This window comes from Lampetra fluviatilis, chromosome 35, assembly GCF_964198595.1.
Source record: "Lampetra fluviatilis chromosome 35, kcLamFluv1.1, whole genome shotgun sequence".
Classification (NCBI taxonomy): domain Eukaryota; kingdom Metazoa; phylum Chordata; class Hyperoartia; order Petromyzontiformes; family Petromyzontidae; genus Lampetra; species Lampetra fluviatilis.
In genome coordinates this window covers 9495478-9514655 of record NC_136309.1, presented here as the reverse complement: position 1 = coordinate 9514655, position 19178 = coordinate 9495478, and the positions used below count along the sequence as shown (strand labels likewise).

At 50.6% G+C, this 19178-nt stretch overlaps 1 protein-coding gene across 4 annotated transcripts in view; it reads right to left on the bottom strand.

Annotated features, from left to right (window-relative positions):
- Nucleotides 1–791: 791 nt before the first annotated feature.
- The window catches only part of LOC144944604 (caskin-1-like), a 405395-nt gene continuing 387008 nt past the window's right edge, over nucleotides 792–19178 (bottom strand). For all 4 annotated transcript variants that reach the window (XM_078872907.1, XM_078872908.1, XM_078872911.1 and 1 more), the window contains 6 exons: nucleotides 16921–17031; nucleotides 14995–15096; nucleotides 13875–14013; nucleotides 8998–11958; nucleotides 8122–8599; nucleotides 792–7314 (listed from right to left, as the gene is read on the bottom strand). In XM_078872907.1, coding sequence (XP_078729033.1) covers nucleotides 7218–7314; nucleotides 8122–8599; nucleotides 8998–11958; nucleotides 13875–14013; nucleotides 14995–15096; nucleotides 16921–17031 — 3888 coding nt within the window. In that variant the 3' untranslated portion in view covers nucleotides 792–7217. The remainder of the gene's footprint in view (nucleotides 7315–8121; nucleotides 8600–8997; nucleotides 11959–13874; nucleotides 14014–14994; nucleotides 15097–16920; nucleotides 17032–19178) is intronic.

The following is a 19178-nucleotide window of genomic DNA, read 5'->3' as shown; positions in this document are numbered from 1 at the left end:
AGACTTTTAAGTACTTTCATGATGGCTAACGCCGAGTCGTATACAGATTTATTATAACGATTCTTTAACTATATACAATACCTACATATCGCTGTCACTCATCACGTTCCATTGGAAGTTGACCAACATTTAATCCACACCCCCCTCCTCCTCCCCAGGTAGTCGTGATGGTACGTCCCAAACTAAATAACCTCCCCCACCTCCCTCGCTGTGTCAACGCACACAGACATTTGGCAGGTGCTGTGGAGAATGGAATAAAGCATTTTTTTGGAGGGGGGGGGGGTCATACACTTGGACTCAACCTCAAGGGAATCAGGAGCGAGTGACAATGGCGAAAACTATTCTAGCTGAAAACATCCCCCAAGGACTTTGTCGCAGCTGAAATATTTTTTGTTAGATAATAATCATAATAGTTATTGCACTGTTTCCTATGAGACATCAAATTGTACAGCAATCTGTGATCGGAGATTATTACTTGACATGGATTAAACTCGGTCGAGTGTGATCTGTGTTTTTTTTTGACGGGGGGGTGTTGGGAGTTCACCAAAGTGTGCCCCGCATCGAACGCATATGAAAACATGTTTAACTGTATTTCGATTTAAAGCTTTAGTGACTGCAGGGATTCATCGTCTTGGTTCTTTCTGTAAAGTCACGTCGAAGGGAAATAATACAATAATTTGAATAAAACATAATACAATTATCACGACGTTTCGACCACAACACAAGCAGCCGTCCTCAGGTGAAGAAACAGAGCTGTCGGAAAGACAGCGTCCTAATGACAGCTCTGTTTCTTCACCTGAGGACGGCTGCTTGTGTTGTGGCCGAAACGTCGTGAGCATTTTATTTTATGATGTTTTATTTATATTATTTTATTATTTCCCTTCTACGTGACTTTACCGAAAGAACCAAGAAGATGTTTAACTGTAGATGAACGGGGGGCGAGTTTATTTTCGTTCTTTTTGAAGATCACGAAGTGTAAGTCTAAATCAGAAGGCCAATGCTCAACATACGACGGCGGTATAATAACCGCACGCGGTTTCCATTGAGAGTCTATAGGAACAGCTTGTAAAACAAAAATCCAGTACATTATTAACAGATGTACAATCACGTAGGCTTTCGCGACCAATATCATCCATAATACAGGTTTCTTGTGCTAGAACCCAAATAACCTGTATTATGGAAGATGTACAATACATTATATCTGTTGCTGAACCTTGTAAAATAATTCACACGCAAACACCCCCACACACAGGCGCGCTCTCTCTCTCTGAATGTTTTTTTGTACAATTCATATCTTTCCCCCCCCCCCCACAAACCATCCACTCATCAACTCTCCTCTAAAAAGAAAACCTCCCCATCCTCTGAATCCTGTCATAGCAGTCTCCTGCTTGACGAGAAACGGACGGGCGAGTGTAGTAAGAGGTGGGGGAGAGAGTCGGGGTTGGCCATTTAGATGATTTTATGATGCCCCCTACGCCGTTGGTGTCGAACCTGGGGATTGCCACTCCCGCAGTAGAGAGATAACCGATACGTGTCCATGCACAGAAGAAGCAGAACATCTGACAATAAGCAGGCGAGGGAGAGATTACACGTACAGTAAATGCATTGTCTCCAGTGGAGTATATTATGTATACGTTGCTAAAAACCCGGAGCTTGTTAACACCACCCCTGGCAAGATGTATATAGATATATTCCACAGGATGTAGGGCACCTCCTCACACGACGAGGACAATCCCTGGGGGGGGGGGTGGGGGCAGCAGGACCAAGGTGGCAACCCCCTCTGGGGGGAAGGAGCGGGCAGGGTTTGAAATCTCGCCGGAGCGACATGAAGGGTCGTGGGAGTTGACCTCAAGCGGCCACGTGGTCCAAGGCGCTGCTGCTGCTGCTCCACGTGTGTTTGTGCGCGCGCGCGTGCTCTCTGTGTACGGGCTCGGAAAGCGTGAAACGTGACGGATATTTAGCTTACTTTCTTTTTTATAAACGTGCGCAAAGTTTATAGCAAGTAAAACTGTACGTTACGATTGTTCTCACGAATATAGTTGTTCAAAACTGTAATACTTGTATTTAGTAAAACGGTATATTGTATATATGTGTGTATGTGTATATCAAAGTTTAAATGAGATGTTATACTGCGGTGAAATTATCTTTTGATATAACCAAGCATTGTCATTGTGAGGACTTTTAAAAATTATTCTCTGAAGTTAGGACTTTTTATTTTTTTACATTGGCTGTTCGACCACCAAGGGTTAACCTTTTACAACTACAACAGAGGAGGGAGACTTGTGAACAAGAGTCTAATCGCTTCATCGGAATTCTCTCGCTGAAATCAAATGTCTGTCTCTCCGTGGCTATGATAGTGCGGTAATTGTCAACAATTGTAATGCAATTGCTTGATTGGCTCACAAGTGACGATGATTGGATTTATCATTATATTTAAGATCGAAACAGGAGGATTTCGCCAAAATTCTGTCTGTTCGCCTGATGAAGCTGGTTGTAATTACCGGCAAAATGTCGTACTCGAATTGTAAATGTTGTGGGGTTACTCTCCAACACGCCGGTGTGCTGAACGAGTTAACAAATTGGCACGTTCTGTTTATGTGACAACTCTTACTAATTGGCTGTGTCGGGTGGCAGCGTGTTCAATGACACATTCATATTTACGCGATCTAATCGATAATATGGATAATATTGGTCACGAAAGCCTACTAGGTGTTAAACTATAATCCAACTTTGAGAAGACATTTAAGGCTCTTTAAACCAATTGCATTTAGTATTAAAAAATTGTGTGTCACATTGTTCGTGCATCCATAAACTGTATAATTGTGTGGCAGATTACTGAGATGGAATTTCCTTTATGAACGAGACAAGGTCGAATGAATGTATCGACTACGAAAGCTATGAATGGCTTATTGCATTTCGTACGTATGCTTTCACGACCAATATCGAGTCATAATTTAGTTTATTGTGTTATATAATTGGGGAGGTATGATGTCCATTTGTAACTATAGCCCTCCACCACCCGACCACAGCCAATCAAATAAAACATTTTGCACGTGGGAATACGTGCCAACTGATTTGCTTCTTCTTCAGAAAGACAGGAGGAATGTTTAGAAGTAAGCAAAATGTTGACAATTTTTTATTTTGTTACGTTTCATTGGAAATTACATCCAGCATCATCATGAGGCGTGAACAAAACCTGAGCTCCCGCGTTACAGAGCTTCCTGATCCGGGTCCTGAAGTAGGGCTATTCCATGAAATGACAAAGCTCTTTTGATTTTATAATACTATATCAATTTTTAAATCGGTACCTCACTCAATGTGTTAAAACGTGCAAGTTCATTTACAACGTGGAACATGATTTTACACTGGCGATTATCAGTGGTGGTGGCTTCACCCTTGTGGTCAAGCTAAGCGATGAAGAAATGCTCGACTGGGTAAATACAAATCGAAAGCTATGAAGTATAAACCAGGATTATTCGAATATACATTTGTACAAAACATTTCAACATTGAAATTTAAAAGCATACTGTACTTGTCAATTTTACGCTTTCAATAAAGTACTAATAGTAATATCTCATACTACGTTAGGAAACACGTTAATAAAAAAAACAATAAAATGTTTAAAATACTTCAAATGGTAAACAAGTAAAAGTTTTTCATGTATTTTTTTTCAACTTTGGCAAGTTTTGGCGACAGAAACCATTAATATGCCTTGGTTTTTTTACACTTTAAATCAGCTCGCGGAACTTAAAACACGTTTACACAAAGCATCGCTTCCCGAACCCAGTCGCCCTCCCTGGTAATGAAGCCACTGCCATTGGTTGGGGTAGCGCCTGCAAGCAACGGCAACCACCACACTTTTTCACAGAAGCATTCAAGGAATCGGCCCGTTCTTTGCTCGATTCTAAACCGGCGTCCCTGTTAACGTGTTCCACGAATCTCCGTAGCAACAATGCTCGAGTTATGAACTAACTTGTGGCATTTCAAATCGAATTTTTTTTTTTCCAAAAAAGAAATCTTAAAAAACGCACCATCTGAAGGTACGCGTCTGTTCGACTTTGAATACTGGTAAATACAAACTCATGAATTTTGGCGTCCGTGGCCAACGGTCCACGTGTCTTTTGACAACCCTGCCTGCGATGTATTCCTGCTGCAGGATGTGCAGGGGTTGTGTGCGCGTCTATGCGCGCGCGGGGTGTTGCAACTGCGTCGGCGCGATGTCCCTCCTCATTCGTTGCCGACGGAAATTCGCACCGCGCGCGCTCGGGGGCTGCGTTCAAAGTTGCCCGAGAGCTTGCGCGTGAAGTGCGCGTCGTGTGCGCAGGCGAGGTTTGCGTCTCGGTCAGAAGCTGGTTCTCCCCAATTATTGACAGTATGCATCGATGCAGCTGTGTGTGTGTGTGTGCGGCGCGTGTGCGTGCCGAATTACAGTCTTGGAGTTTATTTTTTCTTAAAAACTGTATATGCTACAAAGTTGTTACGAGTAATAACTACAGTATGAAACCTGTGGCTTTTTTTACGCATACACCGCAGTGTGTAATATATATTGTGTGTGTGTGTATATATAGGGAATAAACACTGCATTACAACATGTGACAGGCAGAGATCGCAGCTGTACTTATAGGCAAGAAAAGAATACTTAAATTCTCGACCACGTTCAAGTAATTCATGGCCACAATACCTATGTAATCGTGTAATTATCGTTGCCGTTATATACAAATATGGCACTTAACAAATACAAAATAACCAGATATTTAGTTTCCCCACGTTGTGTGGACCACAGTCAATATGGCTCTCTGGGAAAATATAAAGGCGTATTAAAAAAAAGCGGTTTTCTTTGACGTTTTAGATTCACAATCTCTATCATCCCAGATGCAATGCAATCATTATACAATGTAACCTTATTGTTATTTATGTAGATATAACGGCGACTTGTGGTAATGTTATTATTACAATTTGCACGAAAATGATCACCACTTATTCAGTATATTGTTGTCATTATAAATATGAAGGTTAATGTACATTATTGATACGTTAAAAATTTCACAATGGAGTTCGATGTAAAATTCCCCATTGACATCCATCGGAATTGAGTAGGCAACATTTGATCTAAACACACTTCTACATTATAACTCTTTATCTTAAAATGCTCCGCCAACTGGAATTCCGTTGGAACGCAAAGTAACCCCAAGGCCCTAAAAGCAATATCAGATTTTGGCCAAGTGATCGTGCAATACAATGAACACTTCACACGGGATTTTGCCCTGCGCCATTTCTGGTAAGGAACAAAGCCAAATCACGATGACCATCATCATCGTCATCGTCAGTCAGCCATGGTCAAGCCACCGCTTGATGAAAGCCTCCCCAAACCATCGCCAACTCTCGTGATCCTGTGAAGAAATAATTCATCCAGCATCTGCACATGGTGCACGTGGTGGTGGTGGTGGTGGTAGAGCAAGCGGCTTGCAGTCGGAAGATTGCGAGTTCAAATCCTGGTTGGGGGTTGACTCAGCCTATCATCCCTTTGGGGAAGGTAAACGATTTACTGCTTTGTGCAAAAGTCAACAGCAGTTGTCTTACGGATATATTTGTCCCCACCATAGGAATATGGACTTTTCACAACTGGCTAAGGCTGTAAACATGAGATGATTACACGTGAATGCTCATTTGAGCAGGAAATCACTTTGACCTTACAACTTCTGGCCTGCACATCAACTGCTTTTCAAAGAAGCTAAGAACCTACGGTATTAAAACCTTGGGTATCTTGCATAAAAAAAACAGAAGTATGTTATACTGTTCCACCAGCAAGAGGGATCTTGCGTTAAATTCAATTAAACACTTCTTTGTGTGGCCCAAACAGATATCGCTTGTTTCTGGAGCAGAGATAGATAATTGCAAATTCTGATTCATCTTCACTCCCCATTATACTGCGCAGTGGGAACGTCATTATAAAAATAAGTGTGCAGATGATCGTTCGGGCACTGCAAGATTCCGTGAAGGCAATAAGGGGGAGCAAATATTTATTACATTTTCCTGAAATAATTAACTTGGTGGATTTGCTGGTAATGACCACAATTATTGAACTGTCAGGGAGCTCTTCGACTAACACCAATGCAAAGTTGCGAGAACCAATTTGCAATAGCTTACGATGATGGTGGTGATCGGGATGGTGGTGGTATTATATATATGGTATACAATAAACACTGTTAGTTGTCATGATACTCTTATTTGCAATTGCACTCTAAGTAGTACATCATCTAAGTCTGCTATTCTGTTCAAAAAAACCTATGATTTTATCATAAAGGCAATTTTAAACTTACAATGTGATGTATATGCATATACGATTTCTGTGATTTTGCAAAAAATATATATATTAGCTTTCTTATATCTCCGATGAGTGATTTATTTGCCCATCCTAGAGGAGGGCACGTCGTTCATGTTTTTGACATTAGCTGTCCTCACGGGAAGCATGTCAGCTGCCGGGTGCTGTTGCACGACTGACTGACTGGAAAAACCACTCAGTATTCGTGGGTAAATTGGCACTTGCTCAGATTAACAATGTTCAGGCATATGCACGTGATCCTAGATTTGTATACACAAAAGCCAATCTCAGACGACATCACGTTCAAGAATATCCAGTAAGCACTATATAGTGGGTACTAAATGTTATTTTCTAGGCTCATTAACTGTTCGAAATCACATATAACTACTGCACCAATACAAAATAAAACCTATTCCATCTATATATTTTTTGTTTGTTTCTAAACTTCTAGCAATCTGACACGACAGAACACTTACAATAATGTTTGTAGTGATGTGGATTTGAATACCGACCTCTAGTTATTTCCGTCACGGCTTGACTTTGCTATTTAAAAAGAAAACAATGCACGACACGAAAAGGCAAACTTGCAGACCTGTAATCGCTTCCTTACGCCACCGCTGGCCGAAAGGCCTCTCCACGAGAGGGAGCTCTAGCGTGGGGTCCCTCTAAACGCACATTATTCAACGTTATCGTCGCTGATCTCAACTAAACTTACGTATTATTATTTTTTCCAGGCAAGGTGCACTGAGCCATTTCGCTCTTTAACCAGAAGCGACCTGGCCACAGATCGCCATCGATGAGCTTAAATTTCCGACGCTACGGCCGTGGCACGGCTGTGGCATGGTCGTCACGATGCCCGCTCCGCTGAGCGAGGACATTCCCGCGGCCACGCCCCTCAGTCCAGCATGGCGTCCAGTTGGTCGGCGAGGTCGTCGAACATGCTGCCGATGTCGTCCAGGAGATTTCCCGTGGGCCGAGGCTTGCCGTCGCCACTGCAAGAGAGAGTGGCACGCGTGCGAGCCAATGAGACCGGGTTGTTGTGTTTAGGGTTGTGTGTGTGAGCGATAGTGCAGCGGTTGGCTGAGTCGACCCAGGGGATGCCCAGGACCGGTTCAAATAATCGTCACAGGTGTTAGCCATGAGTGGGAATCGAACTCATAGTGGTTAGCGTGCGGTTAGCATACTGCACTATGAGTTCCATTCCCGCTCATGGCTAACACCAGTAACAATAATTTTAATCAGTCCTTTGCATCGCCTAGGTCGCCTCAGCCTCAAATATTTGAGTATCTGGTAAGGCGGATGAGCATAGTGCTGGCCACGCACCTCCTCGTGTGCCGTGCCCGCATTCATTAGTGTTTGCTAATAGCAATTGACTCAAACGTCTGTTAAGGCTATACGGTGGGATCTTTCTTCGTATTTGTTTTTGTGTGTGTGTGCGTGCGTGTACATATGGGTGAAAGGGTGGTTGTCCCCACCATAGGAATGTGATCTGGGTCACCAAAATAAGACATTCTATCAACATTGAAGTACATCAACGAAGCGAATAGAAATCAGCGCAAAACAACGTCATTTAAAAACAAAAAATGAGCACAAACACCCGCAAATCAAAAGCAGCGCATGAACAATCATAGAAAGTGAATTAAGTACATTTCTTGAAAAGAAAGTTCAACTCGCTGCACCTGAGAACCTGGTCTCATCCACAGATGGTGGCTGAGGCTCCGCGAACATTGTTCCGCCACTCGCCGCACACGCACACACGCACGCACACGCAAGCACGCACGCACACATCTCCGTCTTACCGGCCGTCGTGGCGCAGCGTATCCTCCACGGCCTGCAGCGCGGCGGCCAGCGACGCGCTCGTCTCCTCCAGCCGGTGCTGCGCCACCTCGGTCATGCCCGACCGCAACTCGGGCCTCCCGCCATCACCGGCCGCCACCGTCGCAGCTTCCCTGCCGCCCCCGGGCGACTCCGGCGGACGCTCACGATCGTCCCTAACCGGCGCTTTGGCGCGGCTCTTCTCTACCGGTGTGGCTGCAGGGTCTTCCATTCTCCCTGGCGAGTGAGGGACCGACCTCTGGTTGCTGCTGCTGCTGTTGTTGGAGGGCTCGGAGGAGAAGAGGTGAGCGTGCAGGGGTGGCTTCTTGTGAGGTCGGCCGGCATCGCGCTTGAAGACGACGTCCTGTTCGGAGGGGGACGCAGCGGTGCCCGTTTTGACCGACATGGGAGGTGGAGGCGGCGGAGGGGGCAAACTTCCCGGTGGATAGTCCCTGCTGCCGTCTGAACAGGAAAACAGAGCCAAAACCGTCGCGTATTATTGGTCATCGTCTTCCCAGGCCTGTGTGAGCTGCTTCGATGTGAATCGACATCTCCGCAGTTTCTCTGAATGAGAAATGCTAATTATAATTGTGATGGTGACGACGATGATGCTAATGATGCTGATTCAAATAAATGCGACTTAACAGGTAGGTTCCAATATGATAAACTGTTAATACGGACAATTTATTTACACTCTTGAAAGCGAAAAATCACGCATTCTGTGATAATGCACTCACTAAAGTAAGCCGTTACATTTTAACATCAACGTAAATATCCATATATATTTTAAAAACAAGATGGCACCGCACTTTAATCACACCCCCCCCCCCTGCGATTGAGCGCAGTGAAAAGGTCATGACCTTTGCCGGTGGACGAGTGCACGGAGGGCTTCTTCATGAGTGGAGGCGGTGGTCCGGGAGGCCTGGTCTGGCCGAAGGACGTGGCAGACGGCTTGGGGGAGACGGTGGGCTTGGCCCGGTCTCCCGTCCCCGTGGGGAGCTGGGCAGCCTCGGCACCGCGGTACGGCGGCGGTGGTGGCGGCAGCGGGGGCTGCGCAGCCGCCCTCGGCTGCACCCTGGCCACGGCGGCCTCGCCGCTCTTCTGAGGGCTCCTTGCCTTCGGCCTTCGCTTGACCGTGTCCGTCTCCGTGAGGTTGATCTCCGGGGCGCCCAGCCCCTGCTCGAAAGCGGACGGGTCCTCGACGGACGCGAGGAAGGCCGCGTTGTCCACGTTCCTCGACCCGTCGCCGTGGGTCGGGCCCAGGGCCTCACCCTTGATGACGTTGCCCTCGTAGTCCAGGGCCTCGCCCCTCGTCGGAGACCAGCCGTTTTTGGGCCGCTGCTTGATGGTCTGGTTTCCCTCCTCGGCGAACGGGATGGATTCCGCCGAGCTTCCCTGAGAAGAACAGGGGCTGCTCTCCATTCCCAGCTGCTTTGCCGGAGGGAGGCCGCCTTCGGGGGCGGCTTTCTGAACTCCGACCTCCAAGCGTGGCGAGGCACACGGCGGCTCGCTCGTCGTCCGTTTGCGAGCGCCCGTTTTAAGCTCCGACGAAGCTGCGTCGACGCTCGCAGCCGCGCTGTACCGGTTCTTGCAGTGCATGGCGGCAGGGACGGCCGCGTCCCTGGGCACGTTGGCCACTTCCGCCTTCTTCGCGCTGCTCACGCGCCGCACGGCAGGCGCTCCGTCCGGTTTACCGTGTCCGGTGCCGAAACGGTCTTCGAGCTGGCACCGCGAGCGCGAGCTCTTATCCGTTGCGTCCTTGCCGACGACGTGGGCCGAGAGGGCCTCATCGACCCTGGGCATCGGCGTGTCTCTGTGCGCGGCACGGTCGCTGTCGGCGTCGGCTTGCGGCAATGCGGCCCTGACCTTGCGCGTCTCGCCGGGGGAAGGGCTCTCAGGCGAGCACGCCGGGACGAGGCCTCCGAGCGCTGACTTCTCCAGCATGGCGGCGATGCTACGCACGCTCGGCGGCCCGCCGCTCGCCTCCGACAGCTTGTTGCCGTTCCAGTCCGTGCTCTTCTCCAGCGCGTCCCGGCGAACCGGGGGGACGACGTCCTCCTCCCACCGCCGCCGCCGCTGTAGCCGCCACTCCTCGCCTTCGGCCTCCGGGTCCTGGGTGTCGGCGAGCGCGGATCCCGAGGCGACGGTGGAGCTCGAGCGCTTGGGAGGCGTCGGCGGAGGCCCCCGCTTACGCTGCCGCACGGCGAACGAGTGGCTTCGGTTGACGGTGCCGTCCCCGGCGTCCGGCGGTGGCGGCAGCGGGAAGCCGCGGCCCCGCACCGAATGGCTGCGGCCCACGCGCCGGCCCAGCGTGGCGTAGGAACCCGGCCCGTACTTTCCTCCGGCCGGCGCCACCGTAAAGAGAGCGTCGGACGAGAACGGCCGCGGCTCGTCGTCCGCCGCCGATGCCGCCTCGTGCTCCCCGTCCGACGCGGCGCCGCCCCCGTACCGGCTCAGGCTCTGCGAGCGCTTCTTGGCCGGCCTTACCGCCACCCCGGCCTCCAGCGGAAGCACGGGCATGGCACCGGCGAGCCGCGTGGTGCCGGGTCCAGTGGGAGGCTCGGAGCGCGTCTGGGCATAGGCCGGGCCCTTGGTCGCGGGCGGAGGCGGGAATGGGAACGCCACGGGGGAGCGTGGGGAGTCCTGTAGCTGCCGCTGCTGCTGCTGCCGCTGCTGCTGCCGCGCATACGGAGGCGTCCGCACGACGTCGCGAGGCCGGGCTGGGCTGTGGCCCGCCGCGCCGGGCGGCTTGCCGGCTTTGCCGCCACCCGGGCAGGGGAAGACGAACGCCTGCGGGGAGCACGGCGGGTGGGGCGGGGAGGTCGCGGCGGCCTCACGCGATCCCGGCGTGCGGGGGGGGGTGAGGCTCTGCGGAGACGGGGACGCGAGCGGGGCCTTGGTCGGTGTGTGTGGCGGCGTGAAGGTACTGAACGTCGGGGAGGGCTGGCTTGGCAGGCTCCACTGCTGCGCGAGCGGAGGCCTGGGCTTGGGCTGCACGGCCGGGCCGGCCGTGGCACCGCTGCTCCTTTGCTCTGGGGGGAAGACGACGCTTCCCTCACCGCAGCCGCCGCCACCGGCGCCGTCCCTGCCCATCTGCTGCTGAAGAGGCTGTTGGTAGTGCCACTGCTGATGTTGATGATACATCTGCTGTTGATGCTGCTGATTCTGAAGCTGCTGGTGATGATGATGATGCTGCTGCTGCTGGTGGTGATGGTGCGGGCTTATTCCACCGCCCGTGTTTAGGATCGGTCCCGAGCCAGATCGAGCCTGGAGGCCACCGCCCCCGCCGCCCAGGCTCTCCTGCGAGTTGCTGGAGGCGCGCGAGCACGCTAGCACCACGGCCGTGGGCTGCGAGTTCCCGGAGCCGCCAGAACGGCCGCCGAGGCTCTCCTGGCTCGCCGAGACGTCCCCGCCGTAGCGGATGGCACGCGCCACCAGCCCGGCGCTGTCCCGCGTCACGCCGGGGCTCAGCGTCGCCAGGCACGCGACGCCGCTCATGGCGGCCTGCAGCTCGGGGCTCAGCTCGCTGTCCTGGAACGTCGACAGTTTTGGTGAGCGGCACGAAGCCGGGGAGCCGGGCTGCGGGTGATGCGGCGGTTGGGGCAGCAGCGGCTGCGCCGGCGAAGGAGAGCCAGGGTCTCCCCCCGGGCCGTGCGACACGATCGCCATGGTGGTGGTCGATGCCGGGGACGCCGGGCCCGGGCGGCGCTTGAGGGTGCCGCTGGCGGCGACCGCGCCCTCCAGACGGGCTTGGTGCTGCTCCTCAAAGCGCTGCAGCTCGCTCAGCCGCCGCACGGCCAGCATCAGCTTCTTCTGGTGACCTGCGGGGCGGAGAGACGTAAGAGAGCGGTCGTCCAGGGGCACCGGTTTACCGTCCCCCATGGTAACGATCGTGCAAACGGGGTTTGTGGCTTCCTTTAGGGGAGCCGGGAACATGCTCACAATGCACGCGTAGAACGGCGCGTGTGAGAATAATTTTACATTTTATGCATTTTTTTCGAATGGTATGCAAATTGTATGCCTTGGGCAAAGGAGCAGAGACATCCGAACAAATAAAAAAAACACAAACGCAATGGTAAACACAAGACCAGAAAATATATTCTGGAATCAAATCGCAATTCGAGATTGTTATAGATTATGAATGGCGTTTTGTCTACGCATTAAATTGTAATCATGATTCACGGCCCTTTGTCAAGCCACTGCTGAGTTGGAGGTGTTTTGACCATACTTCACCACGCTCGTCATTGCGGGTTGCTGAAGAGGGGAGCTCAGTACCGCCACTCGTGTTAGCCTTGACTGGGAATCAAACCCAGGCCTATGGGCTCATAGCCCAGTTCACCAACCACTGTCACCACTTTACCATCTTCCGATTATATGCCATTACTCCAGAAATCAAGGCACTTAATGAAGAAACACCCACTCTTGTTATACATTTCCAGTGACCTGTTAACCTGATGATGCTGGACATACATCTTGTGATATTCCTCTCCAACTACAACATCGGTGGTGCTTCTGAGGTTGTGATACATTTGGCGCGTTTGATTCACGTGTCAATTTTATTAATCGGCTGTACCAGGCGGGGGAGGGTTCAGCGACACGCATTTTTACAGCGACCTAACCCGAAAGCCTCCACTCACCCACTCTTCAGGTTCCACTCCCAACACTGAGAAACGTCACTTGGGAAATGGCCGCGACGACACTTTACTTGCCAGGATTGCATTCAGCAGGCCTCTCTCTCTCTCTCCTCACCACGAGGTGGCACTCTTTCACAATGCACCTCAAAGTGTTTCACGACAAGCCAGGTTGGGTCCACGACCCTTTTAAAAATGTTGCTTTCGAGGCTTGGATGAGTCGCATTATAACGCAGGGGGGAATATTTGAAATGTGTAAAAAAACATGTTTTTACAGTTCTACTGCTGATCCGCATGGATGGTAAGGTTGAGACTGTAGTGAGTTTCACGCACAAGAAGTCGATTTCATCCTGCGTGCTAAGTGGAAGGGTTGTATTTGGCTTGCCAGTAGTCCTGGTTTTCCCAGGATTGTCCCCATTGTGAAATCGTAGCTGTCCTGGGAAATCTGTAATTCTTTCCGGGGATGTAAAAAAATCCTGGTTATTGTCAGTTGGGTAATAATAATACCACTACTCAAGACACGGTGCATTTACAAGCAGTTCTCCCCTAGTATTCCGGTACTGTGAGATGTTGATATATTGTTGTTCTTCTTCCCACATGTCCTGCTTTCCTTTACCTCAATTGTGGCAACCCTGGGTTGCATTAAACACCTTCCGTGGTTTTCCTTTCCGCCTACTGGGAAAATCAGGAACAGGTGGCAACCCAAATTAAATTCAGCCACTTGATTTAAATCCCAGGATTTCCATGCAGGATGAAATCTCAAGTTCTCACGTGTGAAAAATCCTACAAACTCAACCGGATCATCCACCATGCAACGAAGGAATGATTGACGAATGAATGAATGAAAACTATGAACTATGAATAAAACTCTGACAATTTCAGAAAGCGACCTGGCCACTAATGATATCTCAACCAAAAGGACCCTGAGAAAAATATACGCGACTATGGGGAGAGTGAACACGCAAACTCCAAATATACAGCAGGCGGCAAGGGTCGGGATCGAACCCACGACCTCCTGTATACCAGGCGAGGTAGTTAACATCCTGCGCCACCGTGGCGCCCAGAATGAATGTGTGAGTGTACGCTGCAGGACTGGGGAGGCGTACCCAGCTTGGTGATGCCGATCTCGTGCAGGTCCTCCCAGGTGATCTCGGACACAAACTCAAGCTTCTCGTAGCCGTTCTCCACCAGCGTGGCATGGTACTGGGCCAGGCCGATGAGCGCGAGCCATTCCCCCAGTCCCGCCTGCAGCACACCGCAACGCACGGCACGGAAGTCGGGGTCAAGCAGATGAAGGTGCAGCCTCTGCAATCGCTAATCCTGGCACAACAGAGACTACTGGCGACGGGAGCTCTTGGACATCCTGCATAGAAGACATTTGAGTCGACTCTGCCATGCTGGCCAGATCGCCTTCTGGAAAAGAGGTACCCACGGTTTTCCCGAACGCACGCGACCTGCCGATCGACTCACTGTGGTGAACCCACTCACACTGCTGGGTGGACAGAGGCGGCGTGGGGTGGGGGGGGGGGGGCATTTAAGAAACTCGCACCAACGTTTCAACTGCCGCGCCTTGAGATCGAACCGGAGACCTCTAAAATTGATTGCGAGGACTGTGCGCTGCTAACCATCGCACCAGCGTCTCCGTTGACGTAATAAATCCCTAATGGCGGCGAAGAGTCCTGCTGTGCGTTGTAATGGGGAATGCCCGCTGCTTTAGCAAGCGGTGAGACGAGATGTCAAAAGTATTAATGAAATACTTTCAGCGTGGATTGCCGCCGCGCGAGCGGTGGCCCACTGGCATCTCCCGAGCGGCATGCGGCTCTTTAATCCACCGTACGCGGCTCTATCGAAGGACAGTAGCAAAGAATAATGAATATCTACCGTGCTGTGTGGAAAAACTGTTAATACATGCACTCACTGTATATATACACTTGGCTCTGTGCAGAACTCACAGGTACTTTTTGTCTCTTGGTCTGTTAGAGGTTGGCCACCCCTGTACTAAGCTATCTACGGCTACGTTCTCCACACTCAACTGATGCGGGTGGGCGTTTCTCACCTAAGGCCACGTTCTCCACACTCGACTGATGCGGGTGGGCGTTTCTCACCGATGGCCAGGCTTTCCACACTCAAATGATGCGCGTTGGAGTTTTTCATTTAGGACCTAGTTCTCCACACTCAACTGAAGCGGGTGGGCCGTTTCCCATCCCGCGCGATCGGTGCACTGACCGGTCTGTAGTCCGGCAGCCAGTCCTGCACGTTCAGCTTGCTGATCTCCGACGTGATTTTCTTGCGATGTCCAGGTTTGGTCACACCAATCGCAGTCAGGTCCTATGGGCGAGCGAGAAAACAAACCACGAGAGATCTTGAGAAAGTGAACGTGGAACTGAGGTCAATAGGATCCCCTGGGAGGCGATGTCATGTTGCTACTTCTGAAGCGACCCCGAGAGGCATTTTATTTGTTCCCAGCAATGGATGCTGCCCAACCGTATCGCCCGTAAACAATCGCATATGCTGTCCGCTACTCGTGACGCGATTTTCTAGGCTCATCGCCTCAACGTGACGTTTTAAAGGTGACACTCTTCATCAACAACAGCCATTCCAAGAAGGAGAAGAACAAGAACAATTTGATATTTCGATAAGTGTCGTTGTCAGTCGCAATATCCCAAATTAAGTAAACATTACGTGTACAGTGTTCCCTCTTTATTCACTAATTTGTTATCCGTGATTTTGGCTATCTGCGAGTCGCATTTGGAACTCGACGACTGCACCGAGAGAGAGAGAGTGATGAGATGAAGTGATGGGAGAGAATTGATGTCAAAATAGTCACGTATTTAATAGCTTATTTACGTATTTATTTCAGGTAATTTTAGTAGGCCAATATTGTTATCTGCGGAATTTGCAATTCACGAGCATCTCCGGGAACGCATCCCTCGCGAGTAACGAGGGAATACTGCAATTGTTTGTGTGCGGTCAGCAGTAGCTGGGCCGACACCACGAAGTCACCGTGATTGAGAACCTGCCGAGCTAAGGATCTCGTGTCTGCGAGCTCAGCACTCTGATATGGACACTAAGCACCCCTGAGGAGTGAACTGGCCGATCCCCGCCTTGTGTTCGCTGACTTTTCCCGGGCTTACCGCCATAAGCGGCATCTGAATGTGGACTCACGTGCTCGATTATGCATAAAAAACACTCGCAGCCGAGATAGGGGGTGAAATGGACAATTCTCTTCTGCAGGGAAAGAGAAAAGGAGGGAAGCCAACGTGGCTTCGGTCTGGGGCTCAATCTGGCCGGAGTCACAGATCGATTCGCCTGACAGATGTTTCCAACAATAGAAAACGGCCTGTCGACGTATGTCATTAGCACATCAGCAACAGAGCGGAAAATGCAGACTCGCGCTGGGGTGGAACGTACTCGGTCATGGCCAGCGCTGAGGGTGGCACTCACAAAGCGATTACACCGTTTTTATTTCCAGGGTAAATGCCATCATGACGGAGGAGCGGAACAGTGAAGAGCGCACTGTGGTGTCACCGAACCGCGTTTGGTTTCTGGCCGCCGCTAATGCCAGCGGCGAGTGTTCTGGGTTCCCTTCATCATCCCACACTGACTGGCGAGGAGGCCTTCACCCAACAGTGGACTGACAAAGGGCTGCACGTTATTATAATTGTACTGGCAGGAACCTCTGGTTACACCAGCCCACAGGGGATTATTGTGTCCATCCGTCCGTCGTGCAGGGAGGGGCTGGGTGGGGAGGGAGGGGCTGGGTCGTGAGGGGAGGGTGGGGAGGGGCTGGGTGGGGAGGGTAGGGAGGGGCTGGGTGGGGAGGGTGGGGCTGGGTGGGGGGTGGGAGGGGTGAGGCTGGGTGGGGAGGGGCTGGTCACCCCGTGGTGCCCTTATAAAACTCAACGTTTAACCTACTCACGCCGGCTTGTGCCCACCCTCACAGTCGGGCATATTTGCGGAATACACCACGCCACCGTTGACCCTGGCCATTGACCGAGCAACCCAACGTTCCTACCAGCTCCCTCCGCAGGAATGTGTTTATATAATGCCAACCACATGTGGGGGGCCATGCCCTTAAGACAACCTGGGAATCTCTGGAGTCACACCCTCATCCCCAGGGTCACGCCCTCACCTCAGAGTTCAAGTCCTCACCTCTGGGGTCATGCGGCTGATGGTGGGGAGGTCGTAGCCGGCGTTGATGAAGTTGTCAACGTACTGCTCCAGCTGAAACTCACGCAGCCACAGGTAGATGGCCTCCGCTTCCTGCGGAAACACGCGACCCGAGTCGTACTGCCGCCTCCGGGAAGTTGGACAGACAACGATGGTCTGTTGCTGGGGCTTGGTCTTTTACTTTGGCCTCGCAATTACGATGATATCACAAGCAGCAGGGCATGACAACTGATGAGATCGAGACAATAAAGAACAATGATATAAATTACGGTATGGTGGTGGACTGGCGGCGCTGTGGTTAGCACACGACATGATGAACCTGGAGACCTGAGTACAGTACCTGAGTTCGATGCCCAGCCGTGGCGAACATCAGGAGTGAGTGATATCTGAAACTAGTCCTGATCACTTCCTCCAAACCACACTAGTGAAGTATGCTCCATCGACACCTGTAGCTGACACAGCGTGGAGATCTTCGTCCGGCAGTGCTTTGCAAAGGGTTTAAAAGCAGGCGCCTGCCTAGATTATAGTCTGGCTTTCAGATGTGCTGACTCAGTAACTACAACATGAGCCTTAGCCTCATGAGCCACTTCTATATTAGTAACCATTTAATTAACCTGTCGGTTGATGGGGTAGGGTGGGGGGGGAAGCTTTGTAGCGAGCATCCCCTGGACCAGAAATCCCCAAGGGCATAATTTGTTGCGGCTGGAAATTTAGAAATATAAAATCCATACGTAAAGATATGTGTTTGAAAGGACATTGACAATATGGCATCTGTGACAAGAGTCAAAGAGTGTGTTATTTACGTTCGCTGGAAAGTGGTAACGTGTCTTGGATTCATGAATCTGGGGTCAGGGCTGATGGAGAGGATGATGGGGGGAGGCGGGTGTGGGGGGCGCAGGGAAGCAAGAGGCTTAACAAACTGCATTTGTCACAGCCAAATCAAAAACAGTCTGGGCGTCGCACGAGAGATGTATATCAACTTTGGCAATCCTCCACGGGTCCCCTCGGATTTAAAAACACAACTTCATCCTGCGACCGCTTCGGAGTTGTTCGTGGCGAGACAATCTCGTCTGATGTCAGGCGAACCCAAGAATAGGTGCTTGATGGGGGGGAGGGCCTGGGAGGGAATTGTTAAATGTCAGCCGTGCAACCTGTCTTGAACGTAACGCCTTAAGACCGAAACAGGAGGATTTTTCCACAACTCTGACTGTGGCCTGATGATGCTGGTTGTAATTAACAGCGAAACGCCGTACTCAGATTGTAAATGTTGTGGATTTACTCTCCAACACACCGGTGTGCTGTACTCGATACGAATTGGCACGTTCTGTTTACATCACAAACCTTACTAATTAGCTATGTCAGGTGGAGGCGGGTTGAACGACACATTTCTATTTTACGCAATCTCACCCAAAAACCTCTATTATGGATAATATTGGTCGCGAAAGTCGATTGTGTGTTTAACTGCCTTTATTGAACGCTCCGACGGGGTGGCGGGGGGGACTGGCGTTGATGCGGAGCGACAGACACACATCGCTGGATGACGAATTGCAGCTGCACGCGAGCGGGGAAGGCAGCAATTGATGTTGTCGGTGGGGTGAGAGGGGATGGGAAGGAATTCCATCCAGCAGAATTGATGATGATGAGGATGACGGAGATAAATAATAAATAACCGGCCGCTCCCAGTGGGCGAGTATTTATTTTATCCGGCTTGGTCGTGTTGTGACAGATTGATAATTATTCACAATGTGAAGGTCATGGGTTCAAGTCCCAATTAAAATATCTCTTGTTGTGGTCAAGCGAAAACCACTGTGGAAAGCCAACAGTGATTTTACTCTGACAGCTGGACTGGTCCTTGCCAAGGGAATGCAGACATTCTGGATTTAAGACTGCAAATCGGGTTGCACAACACCCCGATCGCACGTATGAGCCTTCAAACCCCTTTTTTGACAACGGCTACTGTCGGCTTGTTTGTGTTAAATGATGGACAATCTAAAGCTCATTGCCCGATGGAATCCTGTTATTTGGTAAAATAACAGGAGGACTTTTGTAATATGACGGCACGCAAAATGAGTGTGCGCGAAATTACACTCGCTTTGGTGAAACGATGTTTTTAAGTGGTCAAACGTTACGGGAAAAAAACACAGAGTACCTTGCGGGCGGTGAAAGATGGAAATGACCACATAAATACAATTCACCAACGTTCACTTAACAACACAGAACAAAAGACAAAGATCCACGCC